The following is a 17,611-nucleotide window of genomic DNA, read 5'->3' as shown; positions in this document are numbered from 1 at the left end:
GACACGATAGTGAGACCCTGTCTCTTAAAAAATAAAATAAAAAAGTCTTGGTGTCACATCCAAAGTTTGGAGTTCTGTTCCGCATCCATCCCACAAGTGTCTGAGTGTCTGTGTCCAGGACTAAGTTCGACGCCTGGGCTGTGCCTTGGCCCTTGTGCGGTCGCAGCTCCTGCCTCCCTCTCTCCCTGTGCTCTGCCTCTTGGTGTTGGGGGGTGGGGGAAAAACTGGGTGCATTTTCTGCACTTTTCCCCTTGTAGGAAGCAAAACTTGAAAATCTCTCAGTAGTTGTCTGCATCTTAAGGCTTCCAGAAGCTTCTTTGGTTTCATTTGACTGTTCACGGATACTCTTGCTGCCTCGGCCCCTGGTTTTTAGGAGCTGAGGTTAAAATGGGCCCTCACTGGAAAACTTGACTGGGTAAAGTGCTTATAGTCACGGATTTTTGTGTTGTTAAAAATTGACAAGAATGTGGAAAATCTGAATAAAGGCAAGCGTCCTCGGGCTGCGTGCAGCTGGTGGGAGTCGAATTCAGAATTAAAACTTGAGCGTGCAATCAGTTTAGTTAATCATGCTTTTATTTGCATGTTTTAGGAACCGTCACCGTTGCTGGAGGCACCTGACAAATCCTAGCCAATTTTTGGAGCATCTCCACCCAGGAACCTCGCCATCCAGAAGTAAGTAACACGGGCCCGGCCCCCAGGTGGCACCACAGGACCAGGGCCCGGAAGGCTGTGCCCTCTTCCCTGGGTGGCCTGCCAGGGAGAAGGTGGTGGCCTGCCTGGCTCTGAATTCCTGGGACGTCCAGGTGTGAGCTGTGCTTAGATGGGAGCCTGCGGGCCATAGTAGGGAGGTTCTTCCAGAAGTTTCTGCATGAAGCCTGTCTGCTTTGGGCTTGCATCTCGCCCTTTGGCATCAAACCACCCGACCTTCACTTCTAGAAACCGCAAAAGCTGTGGCTCCTCCTGCCTTTAGAGTGATACTGGGGTTTCCCAGGACCCACTACCCTGTCTGCATCGGCCCTGGGGACACCTGGGCTCATGGAGCGTTCCCCCACACACTGTCAGAAGTGGGGAGCAGTTAGAGCAGGCGTCTCTAAAAATGGGAGACTCCTTTTTTTTTTTTTGAGACGGAGTCTTGCTCTGGGGAGACTCCTTTCTAAATGCCTCTGAGATAGTTCCATGGCCTGGCTGCCCCGGGTTTAGTTCCTCTTCTTGTGCCTTTCTTACAAGCCAAGGACAGTGGGCTTAAAGAGGTGCCTCTGCTGGCAGCCCAGGGAGACCACTCAGGAGAAGAGAGAGAATGGCCTCATCCCTTCTGGCCATATCCATAGGGCCCGGGTGACCCAGCGGAGAGTGTCAAGTGTGGGATGAGCAGTGCTGTGTCCTCCTGTCAGGGCGGAGATGGCAGTGGCAGCGGTGGCTGGCAGAGCACTGGGGAAGGGCTGCCTGGTGTGGCGTTGCCCTTGGATTCTGTGCCACTTCCCTGTGAGAGGGAAGAAGGTGCCCGTCCAGGTCCCCTTGTAGCTAACGAGGGCGAGTGTGGCCTTGAGCTGGGGCCCTTGAGTCATTTGTGGGTGCCTTTTCTGTTCTGCCACGATTAGGACCTTGAGGAGGGTGGTAGAGCCTAGCCTCCCTTGGGAAGGCATAAAGTGTAAAGGAAGAGGCTCTGGGTACCTGGTTGGCAAACTATGGCCCCTGGACCCAATCTGGCCCCCCGTTTTTATAAATAAAGTTTTATTGGCACGTGGCTGTGTCCATTTGTGCATTGTCTCTGGCTGCCTTCTCCTCACAGAAGAGAAGTGGGGAGCAGTTCCACTTGGGAGAAGTAAATAGCTGGAACAGAGGGCGTGAGCTGCGCATCTGAAGATATTTCCCAACTGGGCCTGTGCAGAAAACCATGCCCCCCTCCTCTTGTCCAGGTTAACTTACTGCTGGCTGGGGCAGGATGGACGAGTCTCTTAGTGACTTGGTTTGGAAATTGGCAGCTCTGTCTGTGCCTCCTAAAATCTTGCTTTTACCCTTCAAGTTTATGCTTTGTTACAAGATGGTCAATTTACTAAAACTCAACTAACTGTCTTCTTTGTACCAAAATTAACATAGCACAAACCAAGTAAGCAGTGTGTTCTGGCAGTTAGCTTTGTTTTTTTGAGACAGGGTCTCACTGTGTCACCCAGGCTGGAGTGCAGTTGGTGTGATCATAGCTCACTGCAGCCTCCACCTCTTGGGCTCAAGGGATCCTCCCACCTCAGCCTCTTGAGCAGCTGGGACTACAGGCATGCACACCACGCCTGGCTAATTTTTTTATTTTTTGTAGAAACTATGTTGCCCAGGCTGGTCTCAAATTCCTGGCTTCAAGTGATCCTCCTACTTCGGCCTCCCACCATGCTGGAGTCACAGGTGTGAGTCACCTTATCCTGCCTCAGTTCACCACATAGCCCTTGATAAATCCACTTGATATCTGAAGGTGCTGAGTGCAGCAACGAGGAGGTGCTAGAAAGTATTCAGGGAGAGCACGGGAGACAGGAGTGAGGGAGCTGGGCTCCTGCTTTCGAAGGCCTGGAGCTGAAGGAGAAGAGGAGCTCAGGGCAAAAACCATGTGCGCTTGCTGTGGTTTGGCAGGTCCCCGGATAGGCTGCCTTCACTTTGTAAAAGTTAACTTTTACTGAGATGAAATTAACACACATCATATTCACTCTTTAAAGGATACAGTTTGGAAATGTTGGTGCACTCGCAGGGCTGGGCAGCATCACCACTAATTCCGGAGCATCTCACTGTCCCAGAGGAAGCTCTGTCCCCCCTCAGCAGTGGCTCCCCATCCTGCCCCCACACCCCTAAACCAGCCATAGCCATCCCCTTCCTGCCTCAGTGGACTGGCCTGGCCTGTCCTGGACATCTCTTAGAAATGGGATCACGCACTGTGTGGCCTTTTGTGCCTGGAGTCTCTCACTGAGTGCGACATCCTCAGAGTTCATCCACGCCATGGCCAGCCTTCAGAGCCTCGCTCCTTTTCGTGGCTGAGTTGCATTCTGCTGTGTGTGGCGCCATGTGAGCTGCTCCCCTGCCGATGGGCGTTCATGAAGCCTCCTCTCTGGCTTTTGGGAGTCGTGCTGCTGTGGACGTTGGTGTGCAGGTGTGGTGTGGATATGCATTTTCATTTCCCTTGGGTCGACACCTGGGTGTGGAATCGCGGGTCCTAGGGTACGTTCTGCTTAACCTTCTCAGGAATCGCCTGCCCGTCTCCACGGCGGCCGCACCCTTCAACATTCCTATGAGCCGTGCCTGAGTGCTGCCTCTGGTTTTGGAAACGTCTCTTGGAACAGTCGCCCACTTTCTCCATTCCCACCCTGGAGCCGTCGCTTGGTGCACAGGGGAAGCTGGGCCGCGGGCGGCAGGGGAAGGAGGTCCCACGGCAGCTGCGAGTCAGCCTGTCCTCCTGCCTGCTTTCCGTGCCTCTGCTGTTGGCTTATTCAAGTATTGAATCATAATGGCTTTTTCCTCCTAAATAGAATGCTAGGTTACCTTGTTCAGGCCTTGTAATTTTTCCTGCCCTGTAAAAAAGCACACCTTGAACACCTTGCTTTCTGTCTCTGCGCAGATAGGTGCTGATACAAAACACCCCTGTCTGGCTGGGCGTGGTGTCTCATGCCTGTAATCCCAGCACTTTGGGAGGCTGAGGCAGGCGGATCACCTGAGGTCAGGAGTTCAAGACCAGCCTGGCCAACATGGTGAAACCTCGTCTCTACTAAAAATACAAAAATTAGCCAGACACGGTGGTACATGCCTATAATTCCAGCTACTCAGGAGGCTGAGGCAGGAGAATTGCTTGAACCTGCAGGCGGAGGTTGCAGTGAGCTGAGATCGCACCATGTTACTCCACCTGGGCGAAAGAGTGAAACTGTCTCAAAAAAAAAGAAAGAAAACACCCCTGGCTGCGGGCCTCGGGTGGCCCTGTGTCCTCCAGCCCTTGGGGTGGGGCCACTCTGACATCATGCGCCATTTTGGGGAGTGTCGTGACCAGGAGGACATCTTTTGTTTTTTCTTTTAATTAAAACAAATGCTAGGCTGGGCATGGCAGCTTATGCCTGTAACCCAGCACTTTGGGAGGCCAAGGCAGGTGGCCTTGATTGCTTGAGCCCAGAAGTTCAAGACCAGCCTGGGCAACATGGTGAGACCTAGTCTCTACAAAACAAATACAAAACTTACCTGGGTGTGGTGACATGCACCTGTGGGGCAGGAGGATGGTTTGAGCCCAGGAGTTCCAGGCTGCAGTGAGCTGTGATTGTGCCACTGCACTCCAGCCTGGGCGATACAGCAAGACTCTGTTTCAAAAGATAAAATCAAATCAAAAATAAACACTGAAGGGAAAGAGTAGAATGCAAGCCTGGCACAGGTTTTTTTTTTTTTTTTTTTTTTTTTTTTTAAGACAGTCTCGCTCTGTTGCCAGACTGGAGTGCATTGGTGTGATCTCAGCTCACTGCAACCTCCGCCTCCTGGGTTCAAGTAATTCTCCTACTTCAGCCTCCCGAGTAGCTGGGATTACAGGCGCATGCCACCACACCCAGCTAATTTTTGTACTTTTTTAGTAGAGATGGAGTTTCACAGTGTTGGCCAGGATGGTCTTGATCTCTTGACCTCGTGATCCACCTACCTCAGCCTCCCAAAGTTCTGGGATTACAGGCCTGAGCCGCTGCACCCGGCCAGATTTTTAATTTAAGAGACTTGGCACGCATTTTTCATTTGCCTCTGTCTGCTTTCCATAGGCCCCCAAGCAGGGGCGATGTGTGATTGTCCATTTGTTTTCTCCTCTGCAGTTTGGGGGTCCTTGGGTAGAAGGACTGAGTGTTGAACTTGGGTCAAACCACTGGTTTTACGGGCAGAGTCAAGTCGCCCGGAGGTGGTGACTTGGGCCATGTTCCTTGTGAGGGCTTTGTTTGGCTCATTCATTCAGCATAGGCGGGCCCCGTGGCCATGCGCTGGTAGTCCTATGTTCTCTCTGAAAGTGTGGCCCTGGTCCCTCGTCTCCTGGGGATTAGTGGTAGCGCCAGGCCTGGCCCTGGGAGCTCTGGGTCTTGTGCCTGTTCTTCCTCACACCACCTCTCCTGGGTACGCAGGGCGCAGGGCACAGGACCTCCGCCTGAGGCCCACTGTGCTCAGGCTTGGCTCACATCTTGTGGCTTCGTCTTGAGGCTGGTCCGTCTGCTTGTCTCACCACGCTTAGGCCTGAGTGTTTGAAGAAGTAAAGACCTGCAAACCTATGACCTGGAAATCCCGCCTGTCAGAGCCCAGGCCTCAGGAGGAGGCAGCTGAGGATGTTGGGGGTGCCAGCAACTGGAGCCCGCTTCTACCTGCCTCACTCAGGCCGCTGGCCACCCCCACAGACGGTCCCGGGAGTTAACTCTGTGACCACGCGCAACTGTTCCTGCTCCACTTCCTGGAGCTGCCTCTGTCTGTCGGTGTTATGAGGGAACCGGGTTGGAAGAGCTCGCTCCAGTGTCTGATTTTCTGGAGACTGTGCTCCTGTCTGAGTGAGCGCAGGCAGAGGTGTGCTGGGCAGGAGTGGTCTCCAGGTGGGAGGGCTTAGCGGGACATGGGGGTTGGTGGGTTTTTTTTAAAGTTTTAATTCGTAGTTTTTATGGGTACAAGCTATGCTTATTTCTTTGCGTGGTACATTTTCCACATGGCAGTTGTGGTGGACTGAATAATGGTCCCCATAGATGTCCACATCTTAATCCCTGGAACCCATGAAGAATTACTTTAAATGACAAAAGGGACTTTTTGCGGGTGGGACTGAGTGAAGGACCCTGAGCTGGGAGATGACCTGAATGATCCGGGGAGGCCAATATCCTCACCAGGTCCTCATGAGACGAGGCAGGAGGGTAAGAGTCAGAGGCTGGAAGAGGCTGTGCCTTGCCTGCGGAGGTGGAGGAAGGGCCTTGAGCTGAGGGAGCCTGGCACGCACTGTTGCTCTCTGGAGTAGGACGAAGCAGAGAACGTTCTGGTGCCAAGGTTTTCTCTTTCCTGCCTGAGGGCCCTTTATGTACATTAGACCAGAGACAAGTGAATCCTGGTCTTGCCGGGGGAGGCATTTGGAGCTGCTCGTGGGACGTGGTGATGCAGTGCCAGGCCTCATGCCCGGAGCTGGGGCCGAGGGGCGTTCTCGTGCCGCCTCTGTGGCCAGGTTTCACTTGGGAGCCTGGCTGCATCGCGGGTTCCTCCTGGGCCATCTGACTTGGTTCTCCTCTGTCCTTGGTCCCTGCTGGGAACCGTGCTTTGGCAGCAGGAACCCAGTGAGATGGCAGCATGGGGGCTGGAGGCCAGCTGGGTCTCACTGGGGCAGCAAGGGGCTTCACCTGACGGCCAGCCCTCCCGGGAAAGGGACCAGCTGGGACTCACTGGGACAGCGTAGGGCTTTGCCTTTTGCCCAGCCCTCCCGGGACAGGGATCAGTGGGAGTAGGAGGTGGGACAAGAGGATGAGGGCCCGAGGGAGCCCCCACACTTCCTACCCACAGAGGAGGGCCTGACACTTTTCAAAACAATGCACTGTCTTTTTGAATTTCTGGGGTTTTTTTTGTTTTGTTTTGTTTTTGAGACAGGGTCTCATTCTGTTCCAGGCTGGAGTACAGTGGTGCGATCAGGGCTCACTGCAGCCTTGATCTGCTGGGCTCAAGGAATCCTCCTGCCTCAGCCTCCGAGTAGCTGGAACTGTAGGTGTGCACCACCACGCCTGGCTGATTTTTAAATTTTTTGTAGAGATGGGGTCTCGCTATGTTGCCCAGGCTGGTCCTGAACTCCTGGCAGCAAGCGATCACCCACCTTGGCCTCCCACAGTGCTGGGGTCACAGGCGTGAGCCCCCACCCCCAGCCTTCTCATTTTTAAACTGATTCTTTGTCATCAGTTTCTGTGTGTGGCTGCTGAGAGCCATCACCTGGCTGTTTCTTGGGTGGCCCTTGAGCCCACACCCCTGCATCCTGCCCCACCTTCAAGTTCTTCCATCCCAGACTGGACTCTGGGTCAAGGAGAGTCCTCAGATCCTGGGGACATGGGCAGTTGTGGGGCCTGGGGACATGTGGACAGGATGCCCCCTTGGCCCCAGCAGTGCCAGTGCAGGTGGGGTGGAGGCCTGATGGGGTTGGCCAGACTGTCCCCACCTGAAGCCCCCTGCCAAGCCCCTGCATCTGAAGACTGCAGAGTGAAGGCAGCAGCCCGGGAGGGTGTCCTTGGGCCGGGTGTGTCAGCGATCAGGAGAGCAGCCGAGGTGGGAGTGTGCGGCCCTGCTCAGCCCAGCCGGAAGGGTCCCCTCTCACTTGTTCCTCTCTCAGGTTGCGGAGGAGCTGTCCAGGACAGCCGGGGTGGGGCTGCCCATAAGATACAGATGCTGGTCCCACATCATGGTCACAGCAGTAGGGCTGAGGAGCCAGGCCTGGCCCACGGTGTGCAGGGTCCCCGGAACAAACAGCTGCCTTAAAAAAAGGCTTTAAGGCCAGGCACAGTGGCTCATGCCTGTAATCCCAGCACTCTGGGAGGCCAAGGTGGGCGGATCATGAGGTCAGGAGTTCGAGACCAGCCTGACCAACGTGGTGAAACCCCATCTCTACTAAAAATACAAAAATTAGCCGGACGTGGTGGTGGGTGCCTGTAATCCCAGCTACTCAGGAGGCTCAGGCAGGAGAATTGCTTGAACCCGGGAGACGGAGGTTGCAGTGAGCCGAGATTGTGCCACTGCACTCCAGCCTGGGTGACAAGAGTGAGATTCTGTCTCAAAAAACAAAAACAAAAAGGCTTTATTGTGATACAATTTGTGAACCATACAAGTCACCCATTTGAAGCATGTTACTCAGTGGTGTGTAGTTTACTCATAAAGGCTGCTCTTGGGCCTCAAAATGAGTAGAGGGGAGAAAGGGACCCTTTTTTTGTTAGAGATTTTGAGAGCTGGGTTGGGTTAAACGACTTTCACGGTAAATGGGGGCCAGGGTACCCAAGCCTGTCTTGAACCCCGAATAAAGAAGAAAGCCAGGGGCGGGGCGTAGTGGCTCATGTCTTATAATCCCAGCACTTTGGGAAGCTGAGGTGAGAGGATCACTAAGCCCAGGAGTTTGCCCTGGTCTCCCAGCTTCCTCTCCGGTCCCCCAGCCAGGAGCAGCTGTAGAATCTGTGGACCCTATGTAAAATGAACCCACAGGGTTCCCGTGCTAAAACGGTGAAGAATCTTCAGATGGGGCCAGCCGGGCCTTAAACTGTGTATTTAACTGAGTAGGGCCTGGGGTACCAGTGGGGGTTGCATGCCCTGGAAGCCAGCTGTGCCTGCCATCCACTTCCCACAGCCAGAGAGAGCTTTCTAGAAATTTCCGTTGGATCGTGTCTCCTTGCTCTGAACCACCCGTCGGCTTCCCCTCCAACCCCACAGGAAGGGCAGGCTCCTTCCAGCCCAGCCCCCAGGGCCCACCCTGGTCTAGCCTTGACCCTGCCGCCTCCTCTTCACTCCCTGCCCTCCGGCCTCTCAGGCCTTAGCTCTTCCCTGGCATCGCGGGGTCCTTCCCTCTACCTGGACTTTCCTCCTGCCCTGGACCTGCCAGAACTTGCACTGCTGCGTGTTTGACCATCACGTCCAGACGCAGCCCTGCTGCCGCCCACACCTCTCTGGTCCCAAACCAACTTCGTTTGTCTTTTTCTCTTTTTAAAATTTATTTATTTATTTTATTTTACTTATTTTTTTGTTTTCGAGACAGAGTTTCACTTTTGTTGCCCATACTGGAGTGCAATGGCACGATCTCACTGCAACCTCCGCCTCCTGGGTTCAAGCCGTTGTCCTGCCTCAGCCTCCCGAGTAGCTGGGATTACAGGCGCCCGCTACCATGCCCAGCTAATGTTTGTATTTTTAGTAGAGACAAAGTTTCACCACGTTGGCCAGGCTGGTCTCGAACAAGGGATCCGCCCACTTTGGCCTCCCAAAGTGCTGGGATTACAGGCGTGAGCTAGCATGCCCGACCTTACACTTTTTTTGAGATGATCTGGCTCTGTCGCCCAGGCTGGAGTGCAGTGGTGTGATCACAGCTCACTGCAACCTCAAACTCCTGGGCTCAGTCGATCGTCCTGCTTCAGCCTCCCAGAGCACTGGGACCACAGGTGTGCACTGCCAGGTCTGGCCTTCATTTGTCTTTGAAGCTCTTGCTCACCCCTCGGTGATGTCGTTGATTAGTCAGTCTCCAGATCGGGCCCCGTTTCGTCCCAGAACTGAAACTCTGACTGGCACGTGGTGGGGCCTGCACATTTGCTCAGTGGAGGAGGATTCTGGGGACCTGGGTTCCTGAGGCTGGCAAGTTGGCTCGGAGCTGCCCATGGGCCAGGTCATGGTGGGGCAGGCTGGGGGCAGCACAGAGTGGGCACAAGGGAATTTTGTGGTTTTGAAATTGAGTTTGCATCATGAGCTTTACTGCTTTTGTAAAAACTTGCTAGCATGGTACCGAGAGAAATTCAAACAATAGTTGAGAATAAAATCCCTCCCTACCCCTGCCCTAGTGTCCCCATAGGAGCCGACTGCCGCCCTCTTTCTGCAGCATTAACTGTGGTCGAGAATCTTCTAGAAGGATGGGGCTGAGGGTCCCAGTTGTTTGGAACTGTGCCAGCCCGGCTCCAGCCAGGTCACACCGTGGGGCAGCCAAGGCCTCCTTTGGCCCAGCTGAGGCCTTCCCAGCGCCCCAAGGCCCAGAGCCCGTGAGCAGGAGACGGAGAAAGGGGTCTCCAAGGAAGGGTGGGCCTGGCAGCAGCACTGTGAGCGGTGGCAGGTGCGGGGTGCCACCAGGCAGAGGCCGGCAGAGGCGGAGGCCGGCATGGTTGCCCTGCATCTGTTTCTGCATGGGTGTGTTTGTGCCAGGGCTGCTAAACATGCACGGCAGGCATTGTGGCGCTCACCCCAAACCACAAGAAGGATGTGTCTCCCGTGAGTGTGAAACCCACCACCACTCCATAGTGTTGGCTCATACCTGGCTGTTTCCTGCACCTCCCCACCTGTCCCTAAGCCAAAAGGTCTGGGATGAAGCTGCCGTTTGCTTTGCGTGGCTGGGGATGTCTCCTTGGCCTCTCTTAGCTGAGAAGAGTGCCAGTTTCCTCTCTTCTTTTGCGAGTTCAGGAGGACATTATTCTTTCTTCTTTCCATCCTTCCTCCCTTGCTTTCTTCTCTCTCTTTTCATTTTTTTTTTTTTTTTGAGACAGAGTTTCTCGTCACCCAGGCTGGAGTACAGTGGCGCAATCTTGGCTCATTGCAACCTCTGCCTCCTGGGTTCAGGCAATTCTCTTGCCTCAGCCTCCCCAGTAGCTGGGATTACAGTCGTCCACCACCATACCCGGCTAATTTTCATATTTTTTAGTAGAGATGGGGTTCATGATGCTGGCCAGGCTGTCACAAACTCCTAACCTCAGGCAGTCCGCCCACCTTGGCCTCGCAAAGTGCTGGGATTACAGGTGTGAGCCACCACGCCGGCCTTCTTTGTGATTGTCTTGCTAAGAGCTTTATTGGATGTAATTTGCACACTCATTTGTCCAACCCATTTAAAGTGTCCAGCTCCACGGTTTTCAGTATATTCAAACACTTGTGCAACTATCATCACAGTTTGATTTTATTTTTGTTCATTTACTTTTTAGAGACAGGGTCTTGCTCTGTTGCCCAGAGGCTGGACTGCAGTGGTGCAATCATAGCTCACTGCAGCCTCGCAATCCTGGCCTCAAGCAATCCTCCTCCCTCAGCCTTTTGAGTAGCTGGCAGGCACGCAGGCACGCACCACCATGCCTGACTAATTTTTTATTTTAATTTTTGGTAGAGATGGGGTCTCCCTGTGTTGCCTAGGCTGGTCTCGAACTCCGGGGCTAGAGCACCCCTCCCACCTCAGCCCCTCAGTGCTGGGATGACAGGTGTGAGCCACCACGCTGGCCACAGTCAGTGTAGAACATTTGCCTCTCCCCACAGAGGAACCCTGTGGCCTGGGGTGTAACACACAACCTTTTGTGTCTGGCTTCTCTCACTATCACGTCCTCAAGGTTCATCCATGTGGCGTCTGTGTCAGAGCCTCGTTCCTTTTCATGACTGTGTCATATTCCCCTGCATGGAGGGGCCATGTTGTGTTGATTCATTCTTCCGTGGGTGGACCCCTGGGTCGTTTCCACCTTTGTCTGTCGGGAGTTGTGCTGCTGCAGACATGGTGTACAAGTTTCTGTGTGGACGGATGTTTTCATTTCTCTTGGTCAGATACCCAGGAGTGGAATTGCCGGGTCAAGTGTGATTTATGTGTGACATTTCCAGGAACCGCCGTGCTGTCTTGCAGAGCGGCCGCCCCGCGTCACCGTCCCGCCAGCCTGTGTTCGAGGGCCCCGATTTCTCCACATCCCCGCCCACAGTGTCGCCGTCTGTCGTTCTGATTCTGGTATCCTGGTGGGTGTGAAGTAGTGGCTCATTGTGGTTCTGATTTGCATGTCTGTGGTGCTGAGTGCTGCTGGGCACCTTTTCATGTGCTTCTTGGCCATTTGTCTACTTTGGAGAGCTGTCTACCCAAGTCCGTGGCCTGTTTTTTTGTTCGTTTTTAAGACAGGGTGTCGCTCCTGTTGACCAGGCTGGAAGGCTGGAGTGCAGTGGTGCGATCTTGGCTCACTGCAACCTCTGCCTCAGCCTCCCAAGTAGCTGGGATTACAGGTGCAGACCGCTGCACCTGGCTGATTTTCGTGCTTTTATGGAGACGGAGTCTCACTATGTTGCTCATGCTGGTGTCAAACTCCTGGCCTCAAGTGATCTTCCTGCCTTGGCCTCCCAAAGTGCTAGGATTACAGGTGTGAGCCACCACACCCACCAGCCTTGGCCCATTTTTCCTGGGCTGTTGTCTTTGCCTGTGAGTTGAGAGCCCCACTCCTTGGCGTGTCACCGTTGTGAGCGTGTCGCTGTTGCCGGGCAGCTCCTCCGGCTCCTCCAGGGTGTCTGACGCCCCCAGTCATCCCATGTCATCTGTCTGCCACATTCCTGGTGACCTGGAAGATCTGCCGCAGGGCGGCATTTCAGTAAATTCCTTCTTACCTGTTTAGCTGTATTGCACGTGCGTCAAGGTTATGGCGTGTGGGGATTGTGGACCATTTTAGTTTTTCTCTTTATAATTTACCTCCTAAGCAATGTCATTTCAAAAGGCACAAATGGCTGGGTGTGATGGCTCATCACTGTAATGCCAACACTTTGGGAGGCCAAGGCGGGAAGATCAATTCAGGCCAGGTGTTTATTAGCAGCCTGGGCAATTTGGCAAGACCCTGTCTCTACAAAAACTACGAAAATTAGCCAGGTGTGGTGGTACACACCTGTGGTCCCAGCTAGTTGGGAGGCTGAGGCGGGAGGATGACTTGAGCCCAGGAAGTCGAGGCTGCAGTGAACCCTGACTGTGCTACTGCACTCCAGCCTGGGCGTCACAGCCAGGTACTGTCTCAAAAAACAAGTTTTTTAAGAAGTGCACCAGGTTGCCCCTAGGGGTTCGTGGTGGGTGAAATGCCTGAGCACCTGTGCCGAGAGCAGCTCCTCGTGTCATGGCTCCACCTTCCAGATGGAAGGACTGTCTGGGTCTCCACAACGTGGGTTTTGACGCGTAACCTGCCACGAGCTTTTGTCATCCGACGTTGCAGTGTGTGCTGCTGGCAGCTGTGGCCACACGCTTTCCAGATGAGCTCCCACAGCCCCGCGAGGTGTGGGGAGCCCCCTGTTTTATTATTTATTTACTTATCTATTTTTTGAGACAGGATCTCTGTCACCCAGGCTGGAGTGCAGTGGCACAATCACAGCTCATTGAAGCCTCTACCTCCCAGGCTCTACCTCCCGTGTAGCTGGGACCACAGGTGTGCGCCACCGTGCCTAGCGCTTTCCTGTCGTACAGAGCACGAGTTTGAGGCATCCCTTGGGCTGCCCAACCCTGCCCCAGGCCCTGTCCTTCCTGGGCCCAGCTGGTCTGGGAGACACAAGACTGTGACAGGCCCCATACTGCATAGGTCACCCTGTGGCCAGGCCTGTGGGGCAGGTGGGCTTTGATGACCTGGCCATCCCTGCCCCAAGAGGGGGGATGGCCCAGCACCCACAGGACTCTTGCTTGAAGGGCTTTCCGGGAGCCGATGCGCCCTGTGCAGTGGGTTACGGGAGCAGGAGAGGCCCAATGTGTGTGCCGGCCTGCAGAGCAGCCAAGCCAGAGATAGGGCCTGCTGGTGGACATGGCCTAGAGCCTCCAACCAGCTGCCAAAGCACAGGGGGAGTCTCCGCGGTCATGGCAGCGCCCTGGCATACGCATGCGCCCAGCTGTGTCCATGTACCCTAGCCCACAACCACCCCTCGTAGCCTCTGTGCCCTCCTCAGTCAGCTCGGTCAGCCGTGGCACCAACTGTGATACACAGAGCAGGTCCAGGGACCCAGTAGAGTGCTGAATGTGGGACCCACTGCGACCTACCACCACGTCCTGGCATTGGGACGCCTGCGCCACCCACCTTACACCTGGACGTGGGGACCCCGGCGGCCACCATCTGCCGCTGACCGTGGGGGGACCCCTGGCCACCACTGCAGCCGACGTGGGATCCGACTTGTGGCCACCAACCAGCGTCTGGCACCATGGTGGCAATCCAGGATGGCCTCATGCCTTTTGCCGGGCCTCTAAGTGGCTGAAGACCAAGTGGGAGGCCCGAGGTGACCACCGGGTTCTGCCGCCCCAGTCCTCCCAGACCACCCTAACCACTGGGTTACTGCCCTTCGTGGCCATTGGCCCAGCCAGGCCGCATCGAGGGCCACGTGGTCCAGCTGGCAGCCTCTCTCCCTCGGACTGTGCCCCTGGTGACAGTGCCGCAGGCCCTGGGTGAACACTGCATTTGGGCCACGTCCAGGGTGAGAGCGGGAGGTCAGGTGGGCATGGGGGGCATCTGCGCCTGTGGCTGCGGGGTCTCAGGTGAGGATTAGGTACTGCGCCCTGGCTGTGGGCGAGGGGCCTGCGGGACAGGTAGTGGCCTGGGAGGCCCGCACAGTCAGAGGCTGGTCTCTGGGCACAGGCAAACTCTGGTAACTGTGACAAGACGCCCCTGCCTTTACAGAACGTGAACTGTCCTTGCATTCCTAAGCGCGTGGGCATGCCATCCACGGTGCACTCGGGGCCTCCTGTGCAGACGTTGGCCTTGCAGCTGCCCCATGGGAGAAGCCGCGAGGACTCTGCACAGAGCAAGGGTGGTGGGCAGGGCCTCAGCCCACGTGGGCTTGGAGCTGTGGGGTTTTGTCAAACCCAGTGAGGGTCTCTCAGCCACAGCCCAGCCAGGGGTGTGACGTCAGGGCTGGGGCTCAGCGCTGGGTATAAGCCCTGTGTGCTGCAGGCGGGGTACGGGGTGGACCCAAGGCAGTAGGGGAAGGCCAGGGGGCACCTCCGGCTTTGCTTTTGCCTGGATGGAGGGTTCTGGACGCCGGTGCAAGCCTAGCTGCGGCCTCCCTGCCATCCTGAGTGGATTTCTGGGTGCATGCTGCCCTCTAGTGCCTGTGGTGGGGGGCGCCTTCAGGAGCGGGCGGCTGCGCCGTGGTGGCTGGGAGCCCTGCTCCCGGGACTGCTCGGGCAACCCCCTGCCTTGCTTCCCCACGCTCTAGATCACTTTGGGGGTCACAGGGTGGGGAGGTGGAGTTTGTTATTTTTTTTCTAAGTTTTTGGGTTTGTGTGGACTAAGTTCCTTATTTCCAAATCCTAGAGGAATTCTGTCGTCTTTCTGCCTTTGGAGACTTTAACCTGCCAAGGAGGACCCTTCCCCAGAGTCTGTGATCGAAGTCCTTTCCTGGTCGGGGTGGGCTACCAGTTCCCACCCCGCAACACCTGGGGCCAGAGGGAGCTGCTCCCGCCCGCAGCCTCCTTGGAGAGGACAGTCTGACTCTGGCGTTTCCAGGCGGGTGCTGGCAGTGGATCACTTGGCCTGGAGACTCAGCTGCAATCCCCCGTTCTGTACAGGGTTGGTGGGCTGGTTTATGACCCGCGTGACTCTAGGCAGCTGTGATGGCAGGAAATGAGCCGTCCTGGGTGGGCCTACTGCTCTCCTGGGTCGGGGTTCCTGCCGGGGCCTGAGTTCCGCTGGCAGCAGCCAACCAGCCCACCGTGACCCATAGGCCTGCTCCGAGGGGTGGGTCCACCAGCCCTTTAGCATGTGACCCTCGCCCGTGGCCTCCCACACCTTCGAAAACCTGCAGGTACCTGCCGCAGTCTCTCGTGCGAATCTGGCTCAGAGCAGAGAGACCGATGTGCAGCGGACGCTGACACACCTGGGGCGTCCCTGATACGTAAGCCTTTCTCTTCGAGGCACTGCTTAAAATGAGCGCACTGGCTCCTGGTGTCGCCTCGGCTCGCCTCAGAAACTAGGACACCTCTGCTTCTCGTTAGCTGCAGCCCTCGTGCCTTTTGTGCTCAGCAGAGTGATGGGGCCACTCGTGGTTTTCTATCCTGCCCTTGCTCAGCCGCGAGGGCCTGGCAGCCTTTGTCCTCCTGGCGGCCGCGGTATTTTTAGCACGCTCCATTCTGAGGGAGGACGGGCTCCAGAGGCCAGGCGTGGCGGCACCGCTGGTTCACCCTCTCTCGTCTTCCTCCACAGGTGTGCTTCCCGCACAGCTGCAGCCATGGGGTCTGAGGACCACGGCGCCCAGAACCCCAGCTGTAAAATCATGACGTTTCGCCCAACCATGGAAGAATTTAAAGACTTCAACAAATACGTGGCCTACATAGAGTCGCAGGGAGCCCACCGGGCGGGCCTGGCCAAGGTGGGTGACGTCCTGGCCCCAGCGCGGCCCTCCATCAGCCTGCACCGCGGGCCTGCGGGCATCCTGGGTCCCCGCTCAGCTGGCCCCACGGGCAAGGCCCGTGCATGTGGAATGTGTTTCGGGGCCCCTCCAGGCTCGTTTACCAGCACCTGTTTGTGGAGTTCCAAGTGTGCCAGGCACCATTCTAGGCACTGGAGTTGAGAAGCGGCCGGTGCAGGCCCTGGCTCCAGGGAGCTGGCAGGTGGTGGTAAAGACACAGCCACACTGCAGTGAAGTCCAGGGGCTGTGGGGCTCCAGGTTGTTCTGGCTGTGAGCTGACCTCTCACTGAGGAATGTCAGGAGTCTAGGAAGCCTTCCGGGGTGTTCAGTGCCTGGGAAGGCCTTACTTTCCTTGTCAAACAATTTTTTTTTTTTTGTTAAGCTGGGTATGGTGGTGCATGCCTGTGGTCTCAGCTATTTGGGAGGGTGAGGCGGGAGGATTGCTTGAGCCCAGGAATTGAGGCTGCAATGAGCTATGATCATGCCACTGCTCTCCTGCCTGGGCAGCAGAGCAAAACCCTGTCTCAAAAACGAAATCAGACCAAACCAAAACAGTCTTTTGAGATGGCAGTGGCTTTGTCAGGAAAGTTTAAACAGTGCAACAGCGCAGGTGGAGAGTGACCAGGAGCCTCCTCCCTGTCCTGACCCAGTCACCCGCCCTCTCCCTGGAAGCAGTGCTGTTACTGGTTCTCTCTCTCTCCTGGCATATTGTGCACATGTGTTTGTGTGTGCATGTACGTGAATACAGACAGCAGATCCCCAAACCCCATGTGCTAAGTATCTACAGTACCATGCTGCTCAACTGGACATGGTGACCCAGGCCTGTAATCCCAGCATTTTGGGAGGCTGAGGCAGGAGGATTGCTTGAGGCCAGGAGTTCGAGACCAACCTGGGCAACACAGTGAGATCCCATCTCTACTAAAAATACAAAAATGAGCCTGGTGTGGTGTTGGTACATGCCTGTGGTTCCAGCTACTCGGGAGGCTGAGGCGGGAGAATCACTTGAGTCAGGGAGGTTGAGGCTGCAGTGAGCTGAGATTGCGCCACTACACTCCAGCCTGGACAACAGAGCAAGATCCTGTCTCACAGAACAAACTTAAAAGTCCGTGCTGCACGTTTCACGGCTCCAAAGGTGGCTGCCGTGGTCCGTGAGTCTCTGTGTTCTGATGTGAGCCTGTTCGAGCAGTGCTCACCCCTCAGTGTGGAAGACGAATCATCTTTGCATTTTGGATTCTTCTAGTTGCTTTGCCATTTGACTGTCACTGTTCTTCCTCAGTTGGGCCAGGGATCAGTGGGCACTCTCTACACACGGCCGGAGAGTGAATGCCTAGGCTCTGTTAGCGACAGAGCAGCCAGACACCGTGTGAATGAAAGTGCACAGCCCTGTGCCGGCACAACTTTATTCCTGGACGCTGGAGTGCAAACGCATATTGTTTTCACGTGTTCTGAAATCTTCTTCTCCCCTGCCCTCCCTCCCCCAGCAAAAAAAGCCTTCTCAACTCATAGGCTATGCAGAAGCAGGAAGGGGCTGATTTGGCCCGAGGGCCGCAGTTTGCTGAGCGCTGAGGCCACCTGCCTCTCGGGGCCTCCTCCGCCCTGCCCCTCCCTCCACTACCCTGGTTTTGGTGGATTTGTCATTAGCCTTCGTCTCTCTCCTGGTGACCCTTCAGTATCAGACTCACGTTGTGATTTCTTTGTCTGTGAGCCGGAAAGTGAGGGAAGCAGCCTCACACCATCTTCTCTTCCCTCCAAGATGGATTTTTTTTTTTTTTTTTTGAGACGGAGTCTCCCCCTGTCT

The 17,611-nt window shown here is 55.6% G+C and overlaps 1 protein-coding gene across 1 annotated transcript in view; it reads left to right on the top strand.

The window, feature by feature from the left end:
* Nucleotides 1-585: 585 nt before the first annotated feature.
* Nucleotides 586-17,611, top strand: part of KDM4B (lysine demethylase 4B) — a 137,955-nt gene continuing 120,929 nt past the window's right edge. The window contains 2 exon segments of the mRNA XM_017847185.1: nucleotides 586-672; nucleotides 15,609-15,774. Of these exon segments, the coding sequence (XP_017702674.1) occupies nucleotides 15,634-15,774 (141 nt within the window). The 5' untranslated portion in view covers nucleotides 586-672; nucleotides 15,609-15,633.

The sequence above is a fragment of the Rhinopithecus bieti genome, unplaced genomic scaffold (genome assembly GCF_001698545.2).
Source record: "Rhinopithecus bieti isolate Rb0 unplaced genomic scaffold, ASM169854v2 scaffold_28055, whole genome shotgun sequence".
NCBI lineage: Eukaryota > Metazoa > Chordata > Mammalia > Primates > Cercopithecidae > Rhinopithecus > Rhinopithecus bieti.
The sequence above is the reverse complement of the archived record's forward strand: the minus strand, read 5'-3'. Positions and strand labels throughout refer to the sequence as shown.